The sequence below is a fragment of the Rhinolophus ferrumequinum genome, chromosome 22 (genome assembly GCF_004115265.2).
Source record: "Rhinolophus ferrumequinum isolate MPI-CBG mRhiFer1 chromosome 22, mRhiFer1_v1.p, whole genome shotgun sequence".
Taxonomy (NCBI): domain Eukaryota; kingdom Metazoa; phylum Chordata; class Mammalia; order Chiroptera; family Rhinolophidae; genus Rhinolophus; species Rhinolophus ferrumequinum.
Genome location: NC_046305.1, coordinates 7,401,668 through 7,422,913, shown reverse-complemented (window position 1 = coordinate 7,422,913; position 21,246 = coordinate 7,401,668). Strand labels below are relative to the sequence as shown.

Below are 21,246 nucleotides of genomic sequence, written 5' to 3'. Positions count from 1 at the left end.
CTTCGGCAATGTAAAGGAAGCAACACACAAATGCTAAAATGGCCAGTGTAACGTTTAAGACGTCACAATGCTGCTCTTTTCTATTTCACTTGACAACCAGAAATTTGATGGCTGAGAGTTCTTAAAGAACCTAAAACATAATCAAAGTAAGATGCTTTTCACAAACAGGTCAACTGTGGTTAACTGAAGACTATGCGTAGGAGATGGCAAAGGGAATGTGAAAACACCGAAAATGCTAGGAAGCTATGAAATATGCAGCAATGAAAGCATGAAAGGTCACTGGTGACCTTGTCGAGTCCACTTAAATTCTGAGAGTCTACTGTCAACTTTAATCCATGGTACATTGATTCTACCTTTTAAGTCTTGCCTCCGGCCACGTTAGAGGCTTTCTGTAATTTGTAACGTGAAAACAATAAAATGCCCTTTCAAATTATCCTACCCTCTCCTTCTCCAGCCCTACTCCCCGAATCTTTTTTTCCATCATAAAGCAGACTTTATTAACCAAGGACAAAAACATGTCCTCGTCCCCCTTATTGGATTAGTGCAAGGAGCACAGACTGTTTATGTGACCAAACCTACGGTCATCTGCTATCTGCAGCATCTTTGGGGGTAGCTGCCACGTCAGAGAAGCCAGAGATGAGATTCGTATGACCGAACGGCACAGCAGCAATTATACCGATATCTTCCTTTCACTGGGTAGGTTTTTCTCGCCATTTTGTCCATTGTTGGTCCGAGCTAACAAAGGGCCTAAGGGATTAGTGGTGTTTCAAGTTAACACAACCCACTGAGTGGCACAAAGCTGGTGGCTTGCAGATGAATGCCACACGAGCTATACCCCTGGTTACTTTGCACGTCCTAAAATTTAGGATTGAATTCTAGGACTTGACTATGGAAAACAGTGGCAATGGGAGTGAATTAGTAAGAAGTGACTCATGTAAAGTGGTGACTACAGGTGGGCACAGGTTTGTGTTCCCAGCCTCATCCGTCAAGCCAACTGAGAGCACGTTTAGAGAAACGCCTTAAACTAAAAAGCTTGGCTATCAAGGCAGCGCTTATTAGCACTTGACTATCACGTGTTTAAGGGTCCGTGTCCACGAGTAAGGAAGGCACACAGGCCATCAGGGACTGACTGGTCTTCCCGGGGCTGGGGCTGGAATTTTACGCGAGGAAACCCCCTCGGTACCTCACTCTACAAGCTGAATAAATGATCAATCAAATCCCTTACAGTTCGTTTGTGTACGTGATGACTATGAACGTACTGGCAAAGACATGAAAAATACAAACATACCGTGTTTCCCCGAAAATAAGACCTAGCCGACCATCAGCTCTACTGCGTCTTTTGGAGCAAAAATTAATATAAGACCCAGTCTTATTTAACTGTAAGACCGGGTCTTAATATAATAATATAACGCATATAATGTAATATAAATAATATAATATAATAAGACCGGACATAGTAAAGCTTATAGTAAAGCTTATAGTAAAACAAGACCCGGTCTTACATTAATTTTAGCTCCAAAAGATGCATTAGAGCTGATTGTCCAGCTAGGTCTTATTTTCAGGGAAACACGGTAAATACTGCTTTGGGTCCTTTGACTTCTGCCCAGAATGGTGCAACGATTTTCTACACTCAGGACTTCACATCAAGAGAGACTTCTCTCCTCCTCGCTCTGCCCCAACAAGAGAGGCTGTGACTCTTATCCTCCATGACATTTACCTGTGACTCGATACGCTTCACAGTTCCTATAAGGTCAGCAAGCTAGTCTCTGGATAATATTGTTCACTATTGTTGGTGCACAACAGACCTTGCTTCAGATTTTAGAAATGGATTAGAAGCTTCAAGATTCATTATTTAGAGAATACTTTATTAGTTCTGTAATCAAACCCATGTAGATAAGACCTTACATATTTAATACAGTGCGTTACCCCTGTACAAATGGAAAAAAATTATGTTTAACATTTCTAGACCAATATGGCTGTTAATTTCTGTACAATGCCAACCCAACACGATACAACTGGGATACTTTTTCCAAAGTTGACAGCACAGCTAAAGTTTCCAAAAATTCAAATTATATATATATGTATATGTATATATATATATATTTATTTATATAAAAAGACCAATAGCAGGATGTTATGCATCAATAGCAGCAACAGCTTCTCCAGGCTCTGCAGTCATCTGAACAAAATTATAGAGACATCCAGCACACTCCATTAAAACAACAAAAAAAGTAAAAAACAAAACCCCAGAAAACAGCAAATTCTGTTACTGTTGTGGTACCTGGCACCATTTTTTTTTTTTTTTTTTTAAATCAGCTTCTCAATCATCATCTGGAAAGAAAACATTCTAGAATAACGTCATTAAAAACAGCTCTGATAAAGCACGGTCACTACTACGTATCCTAAAGCAGGTACAAGATAGTGTACATTCACACAGTATGATACAGTACTGTCCTACATCTATAAGACTAGAGGATACAATTAAAAGGCATTATTTCAGACTTGGTTCTATCGTTCCAGCGCAGGGCCCGAAGGATGGGACGACACAGCTCTGGTAAAGAAATGCACCTTCTTAGATAGGACTTCCTTTCATCAGTGGCTCAGTACTAGGTACTCACTGCTCTTCACACAGATCGGCTAAAAACCGTTTAAAAAAGACAAAACAAACAAACAAAGAAAAACCATCCCCACTGGATTCATACAAAAACAACCGAGCGGAGGCAAGCAGGACTCAGCCTAAGTAGTATTTTACCAAATCTGCTGTTTGGATGGTAAGAGCTCCGTGGAAGAACGGAGGCGCCCAGCCGTGCTTCAAAGCTTCAGGCCACGACCAAACACAGCGTCATTTCAAACAGAAGCAGTAGCCGACACTGCCCAGTTGGACATGTTCACGGATGCTGACATTACCATTTCACCATTTGCTCACTCAGCCAGGGAGAAAGGGACATCGAGTACTGTACTTTGATTGTACTTTGATTCAACTCAGTTACCACGTGACAAAAATAGCAAGCTGCCAGAATCAAAACCAAGGCTCCTCTCTCCAGCACCAGTTATCTTCAGCTCTTCACCACCAACCTTAGAAATGCCATCACGATCTGCGCAGGTCACAGGGGAGCAGAGAAACCACACCTGATGGGCGAGCCGGGACCACTGGTGCGGCCAAGCTGCTCTGCGGCAGTGATTTTCCTCTCGTTTCTGGGTTTCATCTAACCATAAGGCCTTAATTCTACGTTACATCCACTCAGGAACGCGTGCACGTTTGTGTGGAAATTAGGACCGAAGACACACAGCCCCTGACAGAGCGTGTTGTACCTACTGGTGCAGCAGCTGTCAGTGTGAACCGCCCGCGCCCTTTGTGCCTCCGGGTCTGGGCGAGGGCCGTTTGCCCCTCTGGCTGCTGGCATCATCTGACTTCACTCTTCCTCTCCCTTCTCCTCTCCCCCAGCCCCCTGCAATAAACCACAGCCGTTTAAGATTTTGTTTCTTCGGTTTTGATGGCCTGAGGTTTGATCGGTCCAGTTCTAACAGGTTTGGTGGCTATGGTGGGTACAGGAGGTGGCTTTTCTTCTACTTTTTCCTGACAGACACCGGGAGTGTCGGTCAGTGTGTCAGGAGGTTTGCTTGAATCACTGTCCACTTTCTGGGCTTTGCCTCCTATCTGTTTGCTCTGCTGCTGTTCAGAGAAGAACCGTTGCGTGGACTGAAGAACCTCTGCTCTCTGCTTTGCCTTAAAAAACAAGAAACAACAACTGAAGACGCTGCAGCATTACCAAAGCCTGTCAACCACTCTCGGTTCCAATCCTTTTACCAACTGAAAATCAGCGTTCCCCACGCTCATTTGGCCCAAACCAAAAGCACCTCATTGATCTTTCAGCTTTTAATGGACAGATTTCTTCCTCTCTCTGAAAACATTCCATGTCATTTCTTTTTATTATTATTTGAAAAGAATAGCAACACCTCCCACCACCTTTTCAAAATTTGCCCTCTTATAAGATATTAAGATAGAAACTGTTGTTGGTTTGTTATCTTTTATGGACCAAACCTAATTAATATCAAATTTTATACAGGGAGCCTGCTTACAAATTTGAAAACGTGTAAGTAACACTTAAAACGTGTAGTTATCAATACGTGGTCTACAATAAAATGAAAAGGAAGCACTTATATTGTGGCATTACCAACACCTAGGAACAAATGTCTTGTGGCTGAGTCCTCTTCCCACAGCTCTCTTCTGCAGGGGAAGAGCATCAGAAATTAGTCACCACAACTTCACTTATCGCTAAGTTCTGACAGCTCCCACCACACTCTGCGCTGGTAGAGAAAATGCCTAGTTTTATTGACTACGCTCCCGAATCAGATACTTACGTCAACCTGACACTTATACCACTGTGACATACACAACTAAAACTGAGGTTTCTACACCGCTTGCACATAAAAAAGCCCTTCATGTTCCACAGGTAACTTGTACTATCCAAAAACCCGAAGCAATTTTCAAGAAATGTATGCTCTCGCCTACCCCATTATTAAGCTCTCATGCCATTACCAACACGAGAATTTATGAAAATCAAGTGACAAGGAGCCAGGAGGAGAACTGGAAACCGAGGCTAAATAGTTTCCAAAGATTTCTACACATACTAGTATTTTTCAGAGTTATGAACAGATGGAAATCCCAGGCACACAGTCTTAATAAAAGTAGATATTATTTAACATGAATCTCACTGCAGGGCAGTCCTTAAATCTGATTACTCCGGATCAGAAACAAGGGCTATCAACCCAGAAAAAAACTGTAGCCAGTCAACCCAATTCTCTAATAGGATTGTCATAAACGTGTTTCTACTTCAGAGCAAAGCATGACTATGCACGTTTCCCTGTTTGAAAGCAGTAAGCTTTCCTTTGTGCTAGTCTGACCTGATATATATTAGTGACAAAATAGGCCAAATTCCTAAGACCTCTAAAATCAGTAAATACAGAAGTAAACAGCGCCAGCTGGCTGTCAGGCAGACAGGTACGTTTGTGCTCTGCCACTGTCCCCACACAGACTCCTGAGGGCACTCGTCTGCATCGGGAAACCTCCCATGTATCGTGCCTTTTATCGCGAAGGATCCCAAAGTGCTTTTTTTGAGTTCTTTCTCTACAACACCACAATCTACTGTGGAATACAGCCACCCTGGGTGGCAGGCAAAAGAGGGGCATGAAAACTGAGATGAAAACTGTACTTGGATGACTCAGGAGCGAAGAAAAAGCAAGACAGGTAACATGTCTTACCCATTCCAGTTTTCACATAACCATGATTTATGTATGTTAAGCTTTGGCAATGGGGGTGAGGAGGGGAGGAATAAAAACAAAGAAAAATAAATCGAAAGAAAATGGGGAAGCGTATAATAGTCCATATTACTTTTTAGCTCTTCCCAAAAAAAAAAAAAAAAAAAAAAAAGTAGCAGGTAAACTCAGATCTCCCTCAAATATTTATTTTATAATACAGCAATTCATTTGGCCAGCACTTCAAATGTTAACTTGTTTGCTGACCATAGTTGCAAAAGAAAAAATAAAAAAAAAGGTGGGGGAACAGGGAGAAAAACAAAAGAGACAATAATGAAAAAGGAGTGAACAGAAGGGGTCAGCTCTGGGAAGTGCGCCCAGACAGTGAAGCCTGGACAGCGGGAGGCCCGGAGGCACCTGAGGACACTTCAGAGGCAGGCGCTCGCTCTGCCGGCTGGTAACACTCTACTAACCTTCATGTCTTGTTCAGCCTTCAGCGCGGCCTGGGCCTGATTACCTCTGGCTCCAGACAGTGATCCACAAGGACCCCTGGCTACATGTGGCAAACGAGCATGGCTCATAAGGCCTGTGGTCAGCGGAGGAGGCATCTGACTGGCCAGTGCCATTGGCGGCCTCTGAACAGGCGCTGGGAAGGTGTTAGTATGTGGGGCTCTTACCAATGGAGGGACCAGGTTAGGCTGAGAGAGGATCTGAGTGAAAAAAACAAGACATACAACATTAAACTGTTAAAAAACTCGCTTTCGCCAACCAGACAGGGTTGGCTTATCCCAGAGTAAATCTGTACCAGTTCTGCCAGGGAAGGGACGTGTACAGGTTCCTGCCATTCTAGTACAGGGACCAAGAACAAAAAGGCCATGCTTGGAGAGCCTAACAGGAAAATTAGGCAAAGCACGCTATGGCACTTCAGCTGCTTCTAGCATTTCAGCTACAAATTCTGAAGGGGAAATAGAAAGGCTATTACTTAGGATATCTTTTTAAAAATATATATTTGCAGAAAAGGCATACACCTATACCAAAGATAATCTGAAGATAAATTAAAAAATGACACCAATTCAGCAAATACGTGTTTTCTCTGGAACCAATTCCAGGTTGAGAGTGTTTTTATCAATTTTAGTTCGTCCTTCCATATGATCAGCAAAGGGAAGAGAAGCCAACAATTTACACTTATATTAGAACATCTTTTGGAACATTTACCTTACCTACACATAATTGTCTTAAAAAAACAAAACAAAACAAAAAACCCCAAAAAACAAAACAACAAAAAAACACTTTAAACCTAGAAAACTTTAAGCACTGGGACCCTTCTCTGAAAAGTCAACTTCTTCAAAAAGATAAAAGGAACAGGACTGAAATAAATTATCAGAGCTGTGTGGGGATTCTATTGTCTGCTGTAGAACTATATGGATACTACCTGTGTTTAGCTAAAAACTTCAGAGACTATATTGGAATGTCATAACTTTTCTGTTAAAAATAGAAACTGTTTCTCATTAAAAACAGTGCTTCTGAACTGGTTATAATATGGCAAGATTATAAAATCAGACAATTAGCCAGATTAGCAATCATTTGCAAGTAAATAATACTCATTTCTCACTTATATCTGCCCACCTGGGGTGCAAACTGTGTAGGAAATGGTTGTGTCATTCTCACAGTGGCAGGGGCTGACTGGAACTGCTTCTGATAGACAATGCTGTTCATTTTGCTGGACTGGCTGTTCGGACTTGTGGAAGTGGCCCTTGGAAAGAAGTCGTCACTGGTCAGTATAGCAGCGCCAGGTAAATAACGCTCTTAGATTTGCAGAGACAGTACGCTTGGCAGTTTCATCACACCCCCCCGTGGAGTTGATGAAAATTTACCAAGGTGAGTTACCAAACGTTATGGTAGTGGAGACATTGGAGGGGCAGAGGTGAGAAAGGATACTGGCTAGATTTGCCCTGTATGGAAAAATATTTTCTTAAAATACAGTTTAACAAATACATTCTTAATGGTTTAACAGCTTAACATTTTAGATAAAACGATCAGAACATCCTGTGCCTACCACAGGACTGGTGACATATTACGTATCTAACACACAAATGGTGCTCAGTCACTTGGAAATGCCACAGGCAAGTTTAAGCGCCCATTTTACCGGAAGGGACTAGATGTTGGTGTGGTGCTTCTACCGCTGATCGGAGGGGTCCCTGGTTTTATGTCAATGCCACTCCCAAAGGCTTTCAGTTCCATTTCAGACATCTGAGAAAAAGAACAAGATCAACTTAACATTTCTGCAATTCCGGGAGCTAACATACCGTGTTTCGTACTCCATACACAAAGACTTACTCTAGCAAAGGGCCAAACTCCTGTAGTTTTCAAATACTATGGAATCAACAAGGCCCCATCTGTGGCTAAAAAGTCTTAAGAGCCTGTGTAAATCCAATTCTCCCACAAAATCTGTGAATTCTTTATTAGATAAAAAAAGAGGGGGCCCAAAACAGTAAAAGTAGAGAAAAAATAAGTATATGGGGGTTTGAGATTTCCCAGAGGGGGTAAAAACTGATGCACTTTATTTTTGCAGAAGACACAGATGCACACATCCACACACATGGCCTTAAATTCGCAGAGAAGCCGCCCATCCCCTCCCTCCACTTACTTTCCCTGTGGTTGTTATCATGCTGTGCTGTGTTCCAGCTGGGATCAGCCCCCTGAAAGGCTGGCTGACTTGTGCGGGACGACTCAGGCTCTGGGCCTGGGCCTGGGGGGTGGTGTGCTGTAACGGGGGCTGAAGAGTCTGAGGCAGAGCAATTAAAGGCTGCCCCGTGGATCCAAAATTCGGCAAGGAGAGCTGGGATGCAGGTAGAGGTACCGTAACCTAGGACACAAGCAAACAGAAAGCGCAGCAATTGGTTTCTACTGAGCCTGCTGAGTGTATATCCCTGTAACTGTACACACAACTCTCCAATCACTTCCGAGTAAGATTTTCAACAGAACCCATCAACCTACTAATATTAACATATTTCACAGAGAAATCTTTCACTTAGTGACTATCTCCATTCTTTAACTAAAGGTGCAGCAAGAAAACAGATCAGCAGTGGAGAAACTATGTAACTGAAATAATTATGACTGTGTTTGAAATAATCCATAGTACATGTCAAATAACTATAAAATACAATCAATTCATGGGGATGCAATTTAAGAAAGTAGTCACAACTTCCCAAATAGCAATTTATTTTGAACGTCAATAGGGTACTGTAGTTATGAGTTGTTACCCCTAAAGGAACCAACACAAATCACTGAGAAAACGAGTGATGGCTGCCTCGCCCCCAACCCTCCACCAACTTCCAAAGAGGAAGGTGTTTAATGACACCGCTGGAGGGGAGAGTTTCAAAACACAAAACACAATTTTCATGGACAATTATCATTACATTCACACACTTAAGAAGTGTGCCTGTCACCTGTCCTCTGCCATACTCTGTCACCCAGCCCTGGGTTGTGTTAGCCGGTGTGGTGATCTTTAGAGTCTTCCTTCGCCTCTCGCGCGAACGAGTACAGCGCCTATCACACTTACGTGTTACTATCTATCCTGAACAATGACTTTCAGTTTAATATTCATGAGATCCTTTGTTAAAATTAACAGTTACATGGAAACTCATTTTTAAAAACGAGGCAAAAACCAGAACTGATGGAAGTGGGGGTGGGGAGAGGGGTGTGAGACTGAAGCCCATCCCACCACCCAAGGACCCCGTGGAGACCCAAGGACAGAGGAAAGCCTGAGAACCAGCTAATCTCCCCATCTTGGTTCTACTTCAATTCCCCAACCACAAAAGCAGCAGCAATCATAATAATAATAGTAATAATAATGAAAATTGAGGAAATTTACCATGCCATAGTTTACCTGCTGCAGAGTACTCGGTGACTGGGCAGTGTTATAAAAATTGGTCTGACCAGGCTGTTGTACTTGTCCAGAATAAAGGTTTGAAGCCTGGGTAAGATTGGCTCTAGCCTAGAAAAAATGTAGCAAGAAAACAGCCATAAGATACCAAGGTTATGGCTTCAAAGCCATCTCTAAGAATTTTAGTATTAGACACAAAGGAAGACCTTGTATTTAACGGTTTTTTTCCTTTAAAAACTGTCCTTCAGTAATAATCTGCTGCACAAGAATACAACGGTGGCGCCGGCTCTCACCCGCCCTACCTGGAGGAGATGTGTATCGATCAGCTGGGACCCTCCCAGTCCTGACGCCTGGCCCAGCTGATGTTCATACAATATAGGAATAGGCTGAGTACTTGAAGTCTGTTGAAAGGCAAGACCCGACTGTGCCTTGGCAAGTTCCTGGTGTTGGACAGCTGGAAAATTGTGGATGGCAGTCCCAGAAAGCACCACAGACGGCTGGGATAGGCTGCTTTGCATAAAGGCTGGCTGAGATCTACATATGGAAGAGAAAAGGCTTCTGTCAGAAGGTAATTCAATCTGGAAATCTTAAGGATGAGTATCCCAAATGACCAAGCACTCTCACTGGCATAAGATGCAGAGACTACAAACTGTTTCTAAGGCACTTGTTTCAAGACTTAGGGCCCCCTATACAATGACGCTCCACGCATAACAGTTCTAGAGAAAGGATTCCTCTTCCTGAGAAACCGGGAAGATTTTTTCCTCTTGAACAATGACAATGATTCTCTTTACAGGTGTTTACTAGAAAACTCAGAACTAAATCTACTGTTTTCCCTTTGGCATCGACATCCATTCAAATTTATAGCAACAACAGCTCTGACTTTTACTATCTGTATTTCATGACTTCCCCTCATGTACGTTTCTTATAAGAAGAGGCCTCAAGGCTGCTATGAAATGAAGCAGAGTAGTAGTCCACATCAGGATTACCCACAAAGTTTTGGTTTTGTTTTTTAAACTGAGGTATAACAGACACATGACATGAAACATAATGACTTGGTATTTGTAGCTACTGCGAAATGATCGACACAGTAAGTCTAGTTAACACCCTCACCACATAATTACAAAATTTTCTTTTTCTTATGAGAACTTTTAAGATCTACTCACTTGGCAACTTTAAATTATGCAACACAGTATAATGATCAAAGAATACAAACTTCATTATAAAATAAGTCATGGGGTTGTAATACATACCACAGTGACTATAGTTAATACAATACTGTGTTGCGTATCTGCTGGAATCTAACCTCAGACTGCCCTATTATCTCTGGGATGGAAGTCTCCAAGCGATACTTTAAGAAATGCGAAAATAAAGAGTAAGTAACTAAATCTAAGTAGTGGATCAGAGATAATGTTATCCGTAAGTAACAACATGCTTTGTTAAAACTGACATATGTGGCAGGGACAGCCCCTAAGCAGGACAGCTGTATAGGGTCACAAGTCATCTTAACGTTTACTTACAATTTATGTTTCAAATATAAAATGGGAAAACGGAAGCGCATTGTTAGAAATGCTGGCAGGAATGAATTCAGGGATTCCCTGTTAATACATATGCTCATTAGGTGGCGAGCTGGGAGTAGCAGGATGACGTGGGAGGAACACAAACTGCTTTCCAAGTCTACTCCGGTGTCTCCCAGCACAGTGGCCACCATTGCATACACAGCAGCCACTGTGTTTGTACTAAACAGGTCTGGTCTTCAAAAGCACATCCTCCAAGGCAATTGTTAAAATGGGAATTATACAGAATGCCGCTGCACTGCTACTGCACCTCCCTTGGCTATGCAGACATTACTTACTAATCACCGAACTCTTTCACAGAGCTGGAAAGTAGCTGCAACTTTTCAACAATGTTTCAAGCAGCCAATACCAATTAAAAGGAGATGGGTTTGTGAGATTGAATCTATTTGCTATTTTAAAGTTTTATTTTTTACTACAAATTCCAAGATAACCTCAAATTTAATAATACAAAAGAGACTGTCTCTAACTTCTGGTTGGGGTAAATAGTTTTACTTTTATTGGGAGAGAATTTCTTCAAATAACCAAACAATGATGAAGTAATACCAAAAAATGAACATATTATATAACTAACCATACAGATGTACTAAATTCTACTGAAGAATCTTTAATCAAAAAATAAAAGGGACAGCCACATTTATTAAGTTTACTAAAAATTCTGCTCTATTTGCAAAGTTTAATTGGCTGAACCTAGTTTCTTTAGGAGTATAATTTTTATGTAATCTAAAGAAATAAGCTGTATCAACTGATGCCAAGTCTAATCTATAAAGCTTGGAAATTCTATCTGAACTGCATCAAAAACCAACATATTTCTAAAAGCGAACGTGTAACTTTGTAACCTTCCTAAACTGTCCTGACAATAGTTTATTTTACTTTTTGATGGTTTACAGCCATTTGCCATGAGCATCGATGACGGCTCTGCCAGGATCACTGCTGTCACTGACGCTTACCCCACCCTTCCACGCTCATTAAGTTGGAGATGAGACACTTGGGGTTGAAGCCAGGTCCTGGCACTTCCTTAGGTGAGTGTCACCCTAGGTAAAACACCCCTTCAAGTCCCCCCTCCCCTCCTGTGTCCGATGGGGTGACTCCATCTACCGTATGGGACTTGGTGAAGACTAAACTTCCTAAGTTACTGTATGTAAAGGGCTGATGAGTGATCACACAGAAGGAAGATTCAATAAAGATCAGTTTTCCTACTTCCTTGCAAAGGTCACACTTGCAGTGAGTCTTTCAGAAGAATGGTTTCTTCCCCACCACACAGCACACTTGTCACCACTGTCATCACTGCTCTTGTTCTTTGTCTCGCTCACTACTCCTCTCTTTCACTGCAAGCCACCTGTTCACGCTGTTATTTGCCACGTATCAGCTCTTACACCGAGCAGACTTGGGTTTCCAACTGTTAGCCATCAAGATGGCTCTTCAACCTGTAGATCCTTTAGAGCTATTTTCTGTGGCTTCTAGTTGTTACGGGATTGCTGTTACCCTTCTTCAAGAAGCGTTGAGGGCTGACTTTGCTCAATAAAGTCTGACTGACATGACCAGAGGCTGAGGTTCATGATATATAACCAACGCGATGCATAATTTAATGTAGTTTATCACAGGGAAGGAAAGAGCAGTAGGGCTATGGCAAGAAAGCTCAGCAATTGCAATGCTTCCAAGATCGCAGACATAACTGCAACACAGTTTACCTATATGGTTGAAGGGAAGAACTGAACAGTTCCTGAGCCTGGGAAACAGCGGGTCCGGCACCCAGACTCAGCTGGGCTTGATGCTGTCCTTGCAGTGGCGCGTAAATAGGGATTGGGATCTGCTGAACGGAAGTGGGCTGCAATGCAATGAAAAAGGAAACAAAAGACAAACAAATTGCATGTGAACCCCATAAACACAACTCACAATACTTGCGCAAACAAAAACTTGAGATACGATGAAAATAAATGACTAATGCCATGTATCAGTTCCCTTTTAAAACAAAACCAAATATAAACATCTACATTTCCTTTTCAACCCATTACTTGTTCTACATTGTTAATCATCAAGTGTTGAGAAATTTGGTAAAGTTTTAAAATTTTGCTAATACTTATCAAGGCAAACATGGATTATCTCACATTGTTGATAGAAGATTACAACTTCAAAGAGTGTATTATTTGTCACCTAAGATATTATTACACCATAAAAATGCCAAGAAACAAGTACAGGATGGAAGAAGCCTGTGATAGTTACCTGAGAAAGACCTGGTTGGAAGCCTTGTTGCTGAGCCAATGACGGTGGAGCCAACCGTGCATGCTGGGTACTGAATAAATGACTTGTGTCCATATAGAAAGCTGGGATTTGAGCTACAGACCATCAGGAAAAATAAGCAGTAATAAGTGTTTAAGTTTCAGAATTGTCCAAACAGAAACTAAGAACCAATTTTTAGAACAGACTTCAAATTAAGTGAGCTCTCGGAAAATTAATACAGCCAAGGAAAACTTAGAAATGTGAAAAGATGCAAGGCAAAATGATGCAAAGCTTCTAGCAGCAGGTAATAGGCAAATTAAAACAAACGAACTCTAGTACTTGTGAAGTACCAGAAGAAGGGTATAATATACCGTCAATGGGATATAAACTAGTAAAATTTTACATATTCTAGTAAAATTGAAAATGAACCTGTTGAACAGCAAATATATTCCTGTTTTAAATCTACCTACTACTAGAACTTGAAATAGCCTCACTATTCTTTCGTTTTGAATTTAAATCCTCGGTGAATTTGAATATGATGCAAATATTTGCTAGACTGACATTGTGATAGGAATACAAGTTACCCAACACCCAAGATGTAATTTTTTCTTCTTTGCTAGTGTTTATCCTCCCCTTGACTTTATTATCAATTTGTCAAGTCTCAGAAAACAAACTTTTTGTCTCACATATGTTAACAGGTGGAAGGGACAACAGCCAAGAACCCCAGAATGCCAACTGAGGAGAGACAGCAGTCCGTTATACCAGGAAATAAATTTGCAAAGCAGATCAAAAAACGTTTAAAAACTTGACAGGGTAACCAAGAAAAGAAAAAGCAGGCGTTCAGAAGCCTTTACTTCCTAACTCCCTGAACGCTCACCTGCTGCGGACTGAGACACGTAGACCTGCGGACTCTGCTGCTGGGCGATCAGGGAAGGCATACAGCTCAGCTGCGAAAAATGACTCGCAGAGGGCAGGCTGCTTGTCTGTAACTGCTGGGGTTTCACTTTACAGATATTAGGAGGGTCTGACGTGGTTGTGGACTTTGTACTCAGAGAAGAGGTAGTGTAGGTACCAGCGCCTATGTTTGAGAGAGACAGAAAAGAAGGGAAGAACGTCGTCTTTTTTAAAGCGCCGCTGCCATCACAGTAAAATAACTCAAGCACCCGCCGGGAACTGCAGCATCCATGTCTGTGCCCCGTGTACTTCGATAGACACTGCACCTCAGGACGGCCGGGACAGGCGGTATCTTATTACTATAACTATTTCTATCTACAGCTCTCCCTCTCTCCACTCCCCTTGTACACACTTTAAAAACTAAGACAAACTTAATAAATAAGTGGCATTACACAACTTGAAGGGTCAATTCTTTTTGTTGATCAATGCTATAATGACTGAAATACTGGAGCAAATGACAATACTGGCATTTGATGAAAGTGAGACACAGTTATTTTCAGATGTCTAACGATGTTCTAGCTGAGGACCACGGTGAAGGTACTACTGTCTCCTACCTGAGTCTCTACCAGCAGGACGACAAGAAGGTCCTTGTTAAAAAACTTACTCTAGTTGAGGGGAGTGCGGAGAAACTACAGCCCTGGAAAAGAGGCAGTTCCAGAGACAGAACTAGCAATCTTCTCAGTCCCTTGATTTCCTGAACTTCCGATCACACTCCCAGTTCCTTGCCAGCCCCACCCGCTACCGACCCGAGTAGACTGGGGCCCAAGGGAGAACCAGCAAGCGTAATGAAGAGGCCTTGCGAATGGGGGTGGTAGGGGATGCTTGAACAGGCTTTAAAGGAGGAAGATACACAGCCGGAATACTCTCTTTGGTTTGGATCTCTGGGTTTCTCTTAATACGTACTTCTGAGTCCGGGTCACATCAAAGTATCTAGTACAACCCAAAGACCAGTTCTTCTGGTCCTTAAAACTAGCAGAGTGACAGGACATTGAAAAGCAGGAGTTCGATCAGTGAGTAGGAACCAGTCAAAAACCCAAATTCTGTGTTGGATTTATTTTATATCTCCTGGAGCTGCCCATTGCTTTGAAAACATCAGAAAATATCGGGAAAGCTTGAAATGAAATTTGTTTTCAATAGAAGGAAAATGGTTATGCATACAGTAAAAGGGTGTAGTTCTCTAGAGTCAAGCAGTTTAGAAACAGACTGTAATTCTTTAAGAACTAACTGTAAAGCCTCCAAATGGGATATACCGGTAGTTCAATCAAAGGATTACACACTAGTGAAAAATTTAAGAAAGAAAAACTTTTAACTTGGGGTGCCTACAGACTCTCCTTAAAAACAAAACAAAAGCCCCAAACCAGTGGATATCATCTACTCACAAAACAGACCAGAAATTCTCTACCCCTAACTCTTCACCAGAAAATATGTCAACCCAATAAATTTAGGCCAATAGCTTCTTAAAGTAGACACAGACTGCAAAATATGAGCTGTGTGATTGTGTTATTTCTGAGTTGGTTAATTAGCTATGAGTTAAAAAATTTTTTAAAGGTGAATTTTATAGAAAAATTTAGAAAAACAAGATAAACTAAGATGGAGAGGGGGTAAGAAGGGCAAGTTAATCAACAGCTGAGAATTACCTCAGGCGCAACCTGACGGCTTTTACAAATGATGCTCTTTGGGGGGACAGTAACAGAAATGATGCTAAGACATTTGAAAGCGTTTCAGAAATGTAAAGGGAAGGCACAGAAGACTGCTACCTGACAGCGACGTGGTGGGAGTGACCGAAGCGACGGGAATCTGAGGCACGGACGCGCTGGAGAACGAGCTGTAACTGGTGGCGCTCGGCCCACTGGCACTACTGGGGACTCCACTTGAGATTGGGGGTGCCGCCGAAGTGACTGGAGATCCCTTTTCCCTCACATTTGGAGAATTCTCCCATGCCTTACGTGCAGACTCCATCTGCAATGAAATGGGACACTTTTTAAAGCAAACAAAAAAAAAAAATCACTAACATATATACATGGATACAAACACGTGTATACATATATATTTAAATCCCAAATATAATCTTTCAAAAACCACAAAAATAAAAGATTACGATGCTAGGGTTTTCAAACCTTTCACTTTCCCCTTTATCTTTGTTCTTTTATTTTACTTGTGAGGTAGTGTATTTTAATTATATCTTGACAGAGAACTTAACGGCTTTAACACAACAGGCCAGTGAAATACAAAGTCACAGCTCTGGTATCATCTAAACACGAGTCCCTTCCCCACCAGTGAATAAGGAAACAGAACTATCAGGCCCTTCAGGACGGACTGCAGGCTGATTCTAGCAGCAAAGGCAGGCACTGCAGGCCCTCCACAAATACCCACTCCCTCCATTCTTTCTTTTTAAGCCAACAGTTCTCAAATGGCAGGTGACAGGCACCTTTGGTTTGGCTGTTTTCTGCTCAGTGTTCTAAAGGGTGAAAATGGGTCCTATTTCAATTTATTTTCAATCTCTCTAGGGCAGTGCTGTTCAACAGACATATAAATGCAGCCACATAAATACTTTCAAATTTTCTAGCAGTCCCATTAAAAAAAATAGAGGTAATACTAATTTTGATAACATGTTTTATTCAACCCAATATATCTATGATATAATTAAAACCTATAATCATGAAATGTTTTAATAAAAAACAATACCAACATTTCAGACCCAGCATCCACTTTCCTCGACACTTGAAGTATACGCCTCAACTTGGATTAACCACATCCAAGAGCTCAGTACCTACATGGGGCTCGTGGATACTGAACTAGAGAACAGAGGTGGGCCCTCAACCAGCTTATGCCTACCTGAACAGGAAGGGGAGAGAGACATAGATTCTGAAGGTTTTAGTTCTGCTAGTCAAAATACTGGGCCAAGAGGAAAATCCAAGATAAGTTATAAAACTCAGTGGAAATGACTTATATGAGGGTACTTTTGACAGATTTTTTAATACCACCATTAGGAAGTTTGTAGGTCTTTGAAGCACCAACTTTAACTTTACACACACTAGATATAATTTAATCTTTTCTCAATAACGAATGTCCTCTCCATTAACTCAAAATAGAAGACACCTTCATGTTTGCTCGAGTCTTTTCTTATCATCACCCTGCTGGTTTCAAATGTGTTTTACTTAAAAAAAAAGTCTTGGGGGGAGGTGTTAAAAAAATAAAACAGCTAAGAAAGTTAGACATAATGCACTCCACCTATACTAACTGAAATTTTATGGTTTAGAGCCATTTTTACAGAGTGTAGTGCCTTTTACGTCAGTTTTATTGTGTTAAAAATACAAATTATAGCTCATCAAACTTGCATAATGTATAGGCCAGATACATTGGGCTTCATTTCATTTCTTAAGCAGCAAGAAAATTTAGATTCTATTTTTGGAAATTCAAGGCAACAAAAAAGTACAATTATTTATACTAATTTTTCCCCTTGGCAAATATACTGTCAATAATATCCATATAATAGAACTTTTCTATACCTTATATAGTACCCAAATAGAGATGTCAAGAGTAGTAAAACTGGGGCGGCCGGATGGCTCAGTTGGTTAGAGCGCGAGCTCTCAACAAGGTTGTTGGTTCAATTCCCGCATGGGATGGTGGGCTGCACCCCCTGCAACTAAGATTGAAAATGGCACCTGGACTTGGAGCGGAGCTGTGCCCTCCACAACTAGAGAGAAAGAAAACGACTTGGAGCTGACGGGCCCTGGAGAAACACACTGTTCCCCAACATTCCCCAGTAAAATCTTAAAAAAAAAAAAAGGTAGCAAAACTAAAAAACACTAGAGAAAGTTTTAAGTGAATGCAATTTAACTTAAACTCATTAAATTCTAAATGTGTATTTTTATTTCTTCTTGGAGTGTTAAAAATATTAAGTGAGAGGCAATCCTGAATGGGTTTTCTGAAGAATTAACAACTGGCCTAAAGAATAATTGATGGTATTCTATTTGCTCAGGTGAAATTAGACTATTGCCTTGAATAACGTAAGGGTGAAAACCACATGAAAGACATAATATGAAGCACGGGTTGAGACATTCAAGTGGAAAAAGAATAAAAAAGGAGCAGTAGGAATTGGCAGTAAAGAGTCAGAACTGGGTAAAGACGGGGATGACACAAAGCAGAGATCGTGGTCTTATACATTTTATATAGTCTCAAATTTATAATATTTATTAAGCCTCTTACAAAGGTGGGGTGGCAAGAGGTCAAGTGGCCAGGAGGCTGGAGACACTCAAACAGAGAGCCTAGAGATGAACATGGCCACACCACAAACGACAGCCTCCCCCTCTCCTGAAGACCATCAACAAGACAGACCGTCAGCCAGTGTGAGGACCACACCAGGAGGCCCTGCTGTAACAGCTAAGTGCCCACCTTTAAAAACAGCTTCAATTCCATGTGCAGTTTTTTTAACCACTGACTAATCTTGAGGTGAACAACTGATTTAAAACACTCAACTCAACTGTAACAAAGCATTAGTTACATAGCTTAAAATTATAAACATAATAGGACATAAAGAAACAAGCCTAAACTTCATGATGTCAAAAAGCACGTGTTGCTTAAAAGATCTTTTGCCCCGTATTCAAACATTATCCAACAACAATCAATTCAAAATTACTTATGTTCATCGATTACTTCATAAAATATTCTAAGTATATTGCTTTCATTCGATTCACATATGCCTTACAGTAAAGTCAGAAAATTAGCATTCTTTTCATTACTTGTACTTAGGGGAAAAAAACGTGCAACACCACGCTAGTTGTTCTTTCGTACACAACCAATATAGGCAAAGATTATTAGGATCTCTAAGAGGAACTTAGTACAAACGTGGAATATAAATGTTCTCCTGTAATTTTACGACAAAATTCTCAAGCATAATAGGCCTTATTTTAGGTACGAGGATATCAAGTCACTGCTAAGTGGTATTAGAAGCTAATAAAAATGTTAAGGTATGATTTGACATCACTCCATTTCCTCAGCTTAGTATTGTTGCTTACCACACAAACCTAGTAAAAGACCCAGAGAATATCGTTAACGTATGTCCCGTTGCATGCAATCGTCAAGGACCTTTAGAGACGAATGTTGTACATACCTTGAAGGTGAGGCTGAAAGTAGTGGGAGGGACGGAAGTGAGGCTGGAGCTCTGTTGTCCAGTCTCCCTCTTAGGGAGGGGAAGGGTGTTGGGCAGGGGCACCTGAAAAGGCAGGCAACACACATCACAATCGAACTAACTGCATCGGCTACAAAAGCCCCATTACAGGTCACGCTACGAAGGCTAAGGGTGCTTAGTTTTCAGAGCCAACAGGAACATCGGATTACTTAGCGACACTGTGTTCATAGTAACTGATGAGTCTGGGCAGCTTACAGAAAACTCCTGCCTTTTTATGCCTGAGTTGAAAGAGTCTGTCTGCCCCAAATACAAGGTATACACTAGAAGGCAGTGCTTCTCCTATTTTACTGTGAATACCAATCGCCCGGGGATGTTGTTACAATGCAGATTCGGATTCAGTTGGTCTGGAGTAAGATCCGAAACCCAAAGTTCTGCATTTCAAACAAGCTCCCAGGTGGTGCCAGTGCTGCTGGCCCCTGGACTACACACTGCGTAGCACAGCTCAAAGGAATACAATTTCCAGCATTTATGGGATCCATATGTTTTATCAGAAGCATTTAACACGATAGTGTAAATATGAGAAATTAATCTCTTTCCTGTAATGGTCAACTTCCGTGTGACTAGATTCAAGAACAAAAGTAATACTGGGAGGAAAATATGGACTAGCACTGCCCCTCCCCAATTACACTAAACAAATCGCTGTGCTATAGTGATAACACGATTATGGCAAATATTGTTAGAAACCTGACGATATTAGAAACTCGCCACCCGTATCTTTTCCCTCTAAGCGTCTGGATCTTGAGATTGTATTGTGTACTATTTACTACAAGATTGATTTCGATGCTTCACTAAGTCGTTCTGGTAAAATGACTGGATGCTCGGGGTGTTAGGTATCACTCTGTGATACTCTGGACTATCTAATGGAGATTATAATACCACGGACTACTTAATAGAGATTATTTTAGAAAGCTTTAAAAGAGCTGTGCTGTAATAATAAAAAGCACCCCCTGAATTTATGTCTTCAGGACAGTCAAGATTCAAAACAACTGTAACTCAAAATACCTTAAAATTAGGTAACACTAACTAAGAACTATCAACAAAGATCCTAAAACAGTATATTAAGCTTCAGCAAGAGGAAGAAGCCTTTGTTAGGTATAATTTTTAAAAAGACAAAAGCTCTATGCATAAAATGGAACCCCCCCAACAGACTAATGAAGGAAAGAAAAACATTTCACAAGTCCCTACAATTTCTCCCACGCAGGACATTGTTGTTATCACTACATTAAGTTCACAGTCAACAGCACACTTGGCACAAATAAGGAACAATGTGAAAACATTCCAAATTGATGACCATTTATAATGCTCCCCGACCCAAAGTGAACTTTCTGTTTTCAAATATACTCCGGACACACTGCTAAAAATCAAATGTAGACAAGACTATTCACTTATACACAAGACTGGGTCTCTTCCCTTCAGTTGTCTCTGTGCACAAGTCACGTACTGTTCATTAGCCTCACAGATCACACAGAAACCATTAAAACGCTCATACGGATCTCTTCAATGGCCTTTACAGGGTTCTGAGAACAGTCTTTCTTTCCCCACTCCTATTTTCATAAATTATACTTTTAGAGGATAGTTTGGCAGAAAGTGTTGTTATATACTTTCTTGAAAAAGTACACCTAAGAAATACTCTGTATTTTTTAAAAATGAAAAGACACCACAATTAAAGTAAATTCAACTTTATTGAGATGTTACTGATTCATTATTTGATAATCTCACAGTGACATTTAGCACTTAATTTGCCAGGAAGTCTTTCTGTCCTTCCCAAGTATTCCATTACTTCCTGTAAGTTAAATAAATGTAAACTTTCTCCCAAAGGTCAGAGGAAAGGATGTGAAACGGATGAAATTTTATCATCGGAAAGTTGGACAAATTACATCAATTGGCTCCTAAAGTGCTCTCCTAACACAAAGAGGAAATGTGTGACTCTCTACTTTCTCCCTTTTTCTCAGCTACATATACAAGCCCTTCAGCGGGACTCTGAAGTTGGATTAAATGATCCCTAATGTATCTCATCTTTCTGCAATTCTATATACTTGATGCTAAAGAGAAGAATAGAAAGCATAGGAAAAACATTGTAAGAAGACATAATTGAGGTATTTATCCTCAAACTGATAGAGTTAAAGCCCTTTGTGAGAGTCTTTTAAATATATCTGTAAAGGATATTT

The 21,246-nt window shown here is 40.9% G+C and overlaps 1 protein-coding gene across 13 annotated transcripts in view; it reads right to left on the bottom strand.

The window, feature by feature from the left end:
- Positions 1–2,266: 2,266 nt before the first annotated feature.
- The window catches only part of PRRC2C (proline rich coiled-coil 2C), a 77,958-nt gene continuing 58,978 nt past the window's right edge, over positions 2,267–21,246 (bottom strand). For 4 of the 13 annotated variants that reach the window (XM_033094044.1, XM_033094040.1, XM_033094041.1 and 1 more), the window contains 12 exons: positions 19,001–19,102; positions 15,645–15,846; positions 13,811–14,011; positions 12,937–13,049; positions 12,405–12,541; positions 9,445–9,676; positions 9,131–9,253; positions 7,904–8,122; positions 7,403–7,506; positions 6,883–7,009; positions 5,730–5,966; positions 2,267–3,727 (listed from right to left, as the gene is read on the bottom strand). In XM_033094044.1, the coding sequence (XP_032949935.1) occupies positions 3,470–3,727; positions 5,730–5,966; positions 6,883–7,009; positions 7,403–7,506; positions 7,904–8,122; positions 9,131–9,253; positions 9,445–9,676; positions 12,405–12,541; positions 12,937–13,049; positions 13,811–14,011; positions 15,645–15,846; positions 19,001–19,102 (2,055 nt within the window). In that variant the 3' untranslated portion in view covers positions 2,267–3,469. Of the gene's footprint in view, positions 3,728–4,175; positions 4,229–5,729; positions 5,967–6,882; positions 7,010–7,402; positions 7,507–7,903; positions 8,123–9,130; positions 9,254–9,444; positions 9,677–12,404; positions 12,542–12,936; positions 13,050–13,810; positions 14,012–15,644; positions 15,847–19,000; positions 19,103–21,246 lie in introns of all 13 variants that reach the window. The other 9 variants (XM_033094042.1, XM_033094043.1, XM_033094049.1 and 6 more) reach the window with 7 other exon arrangements.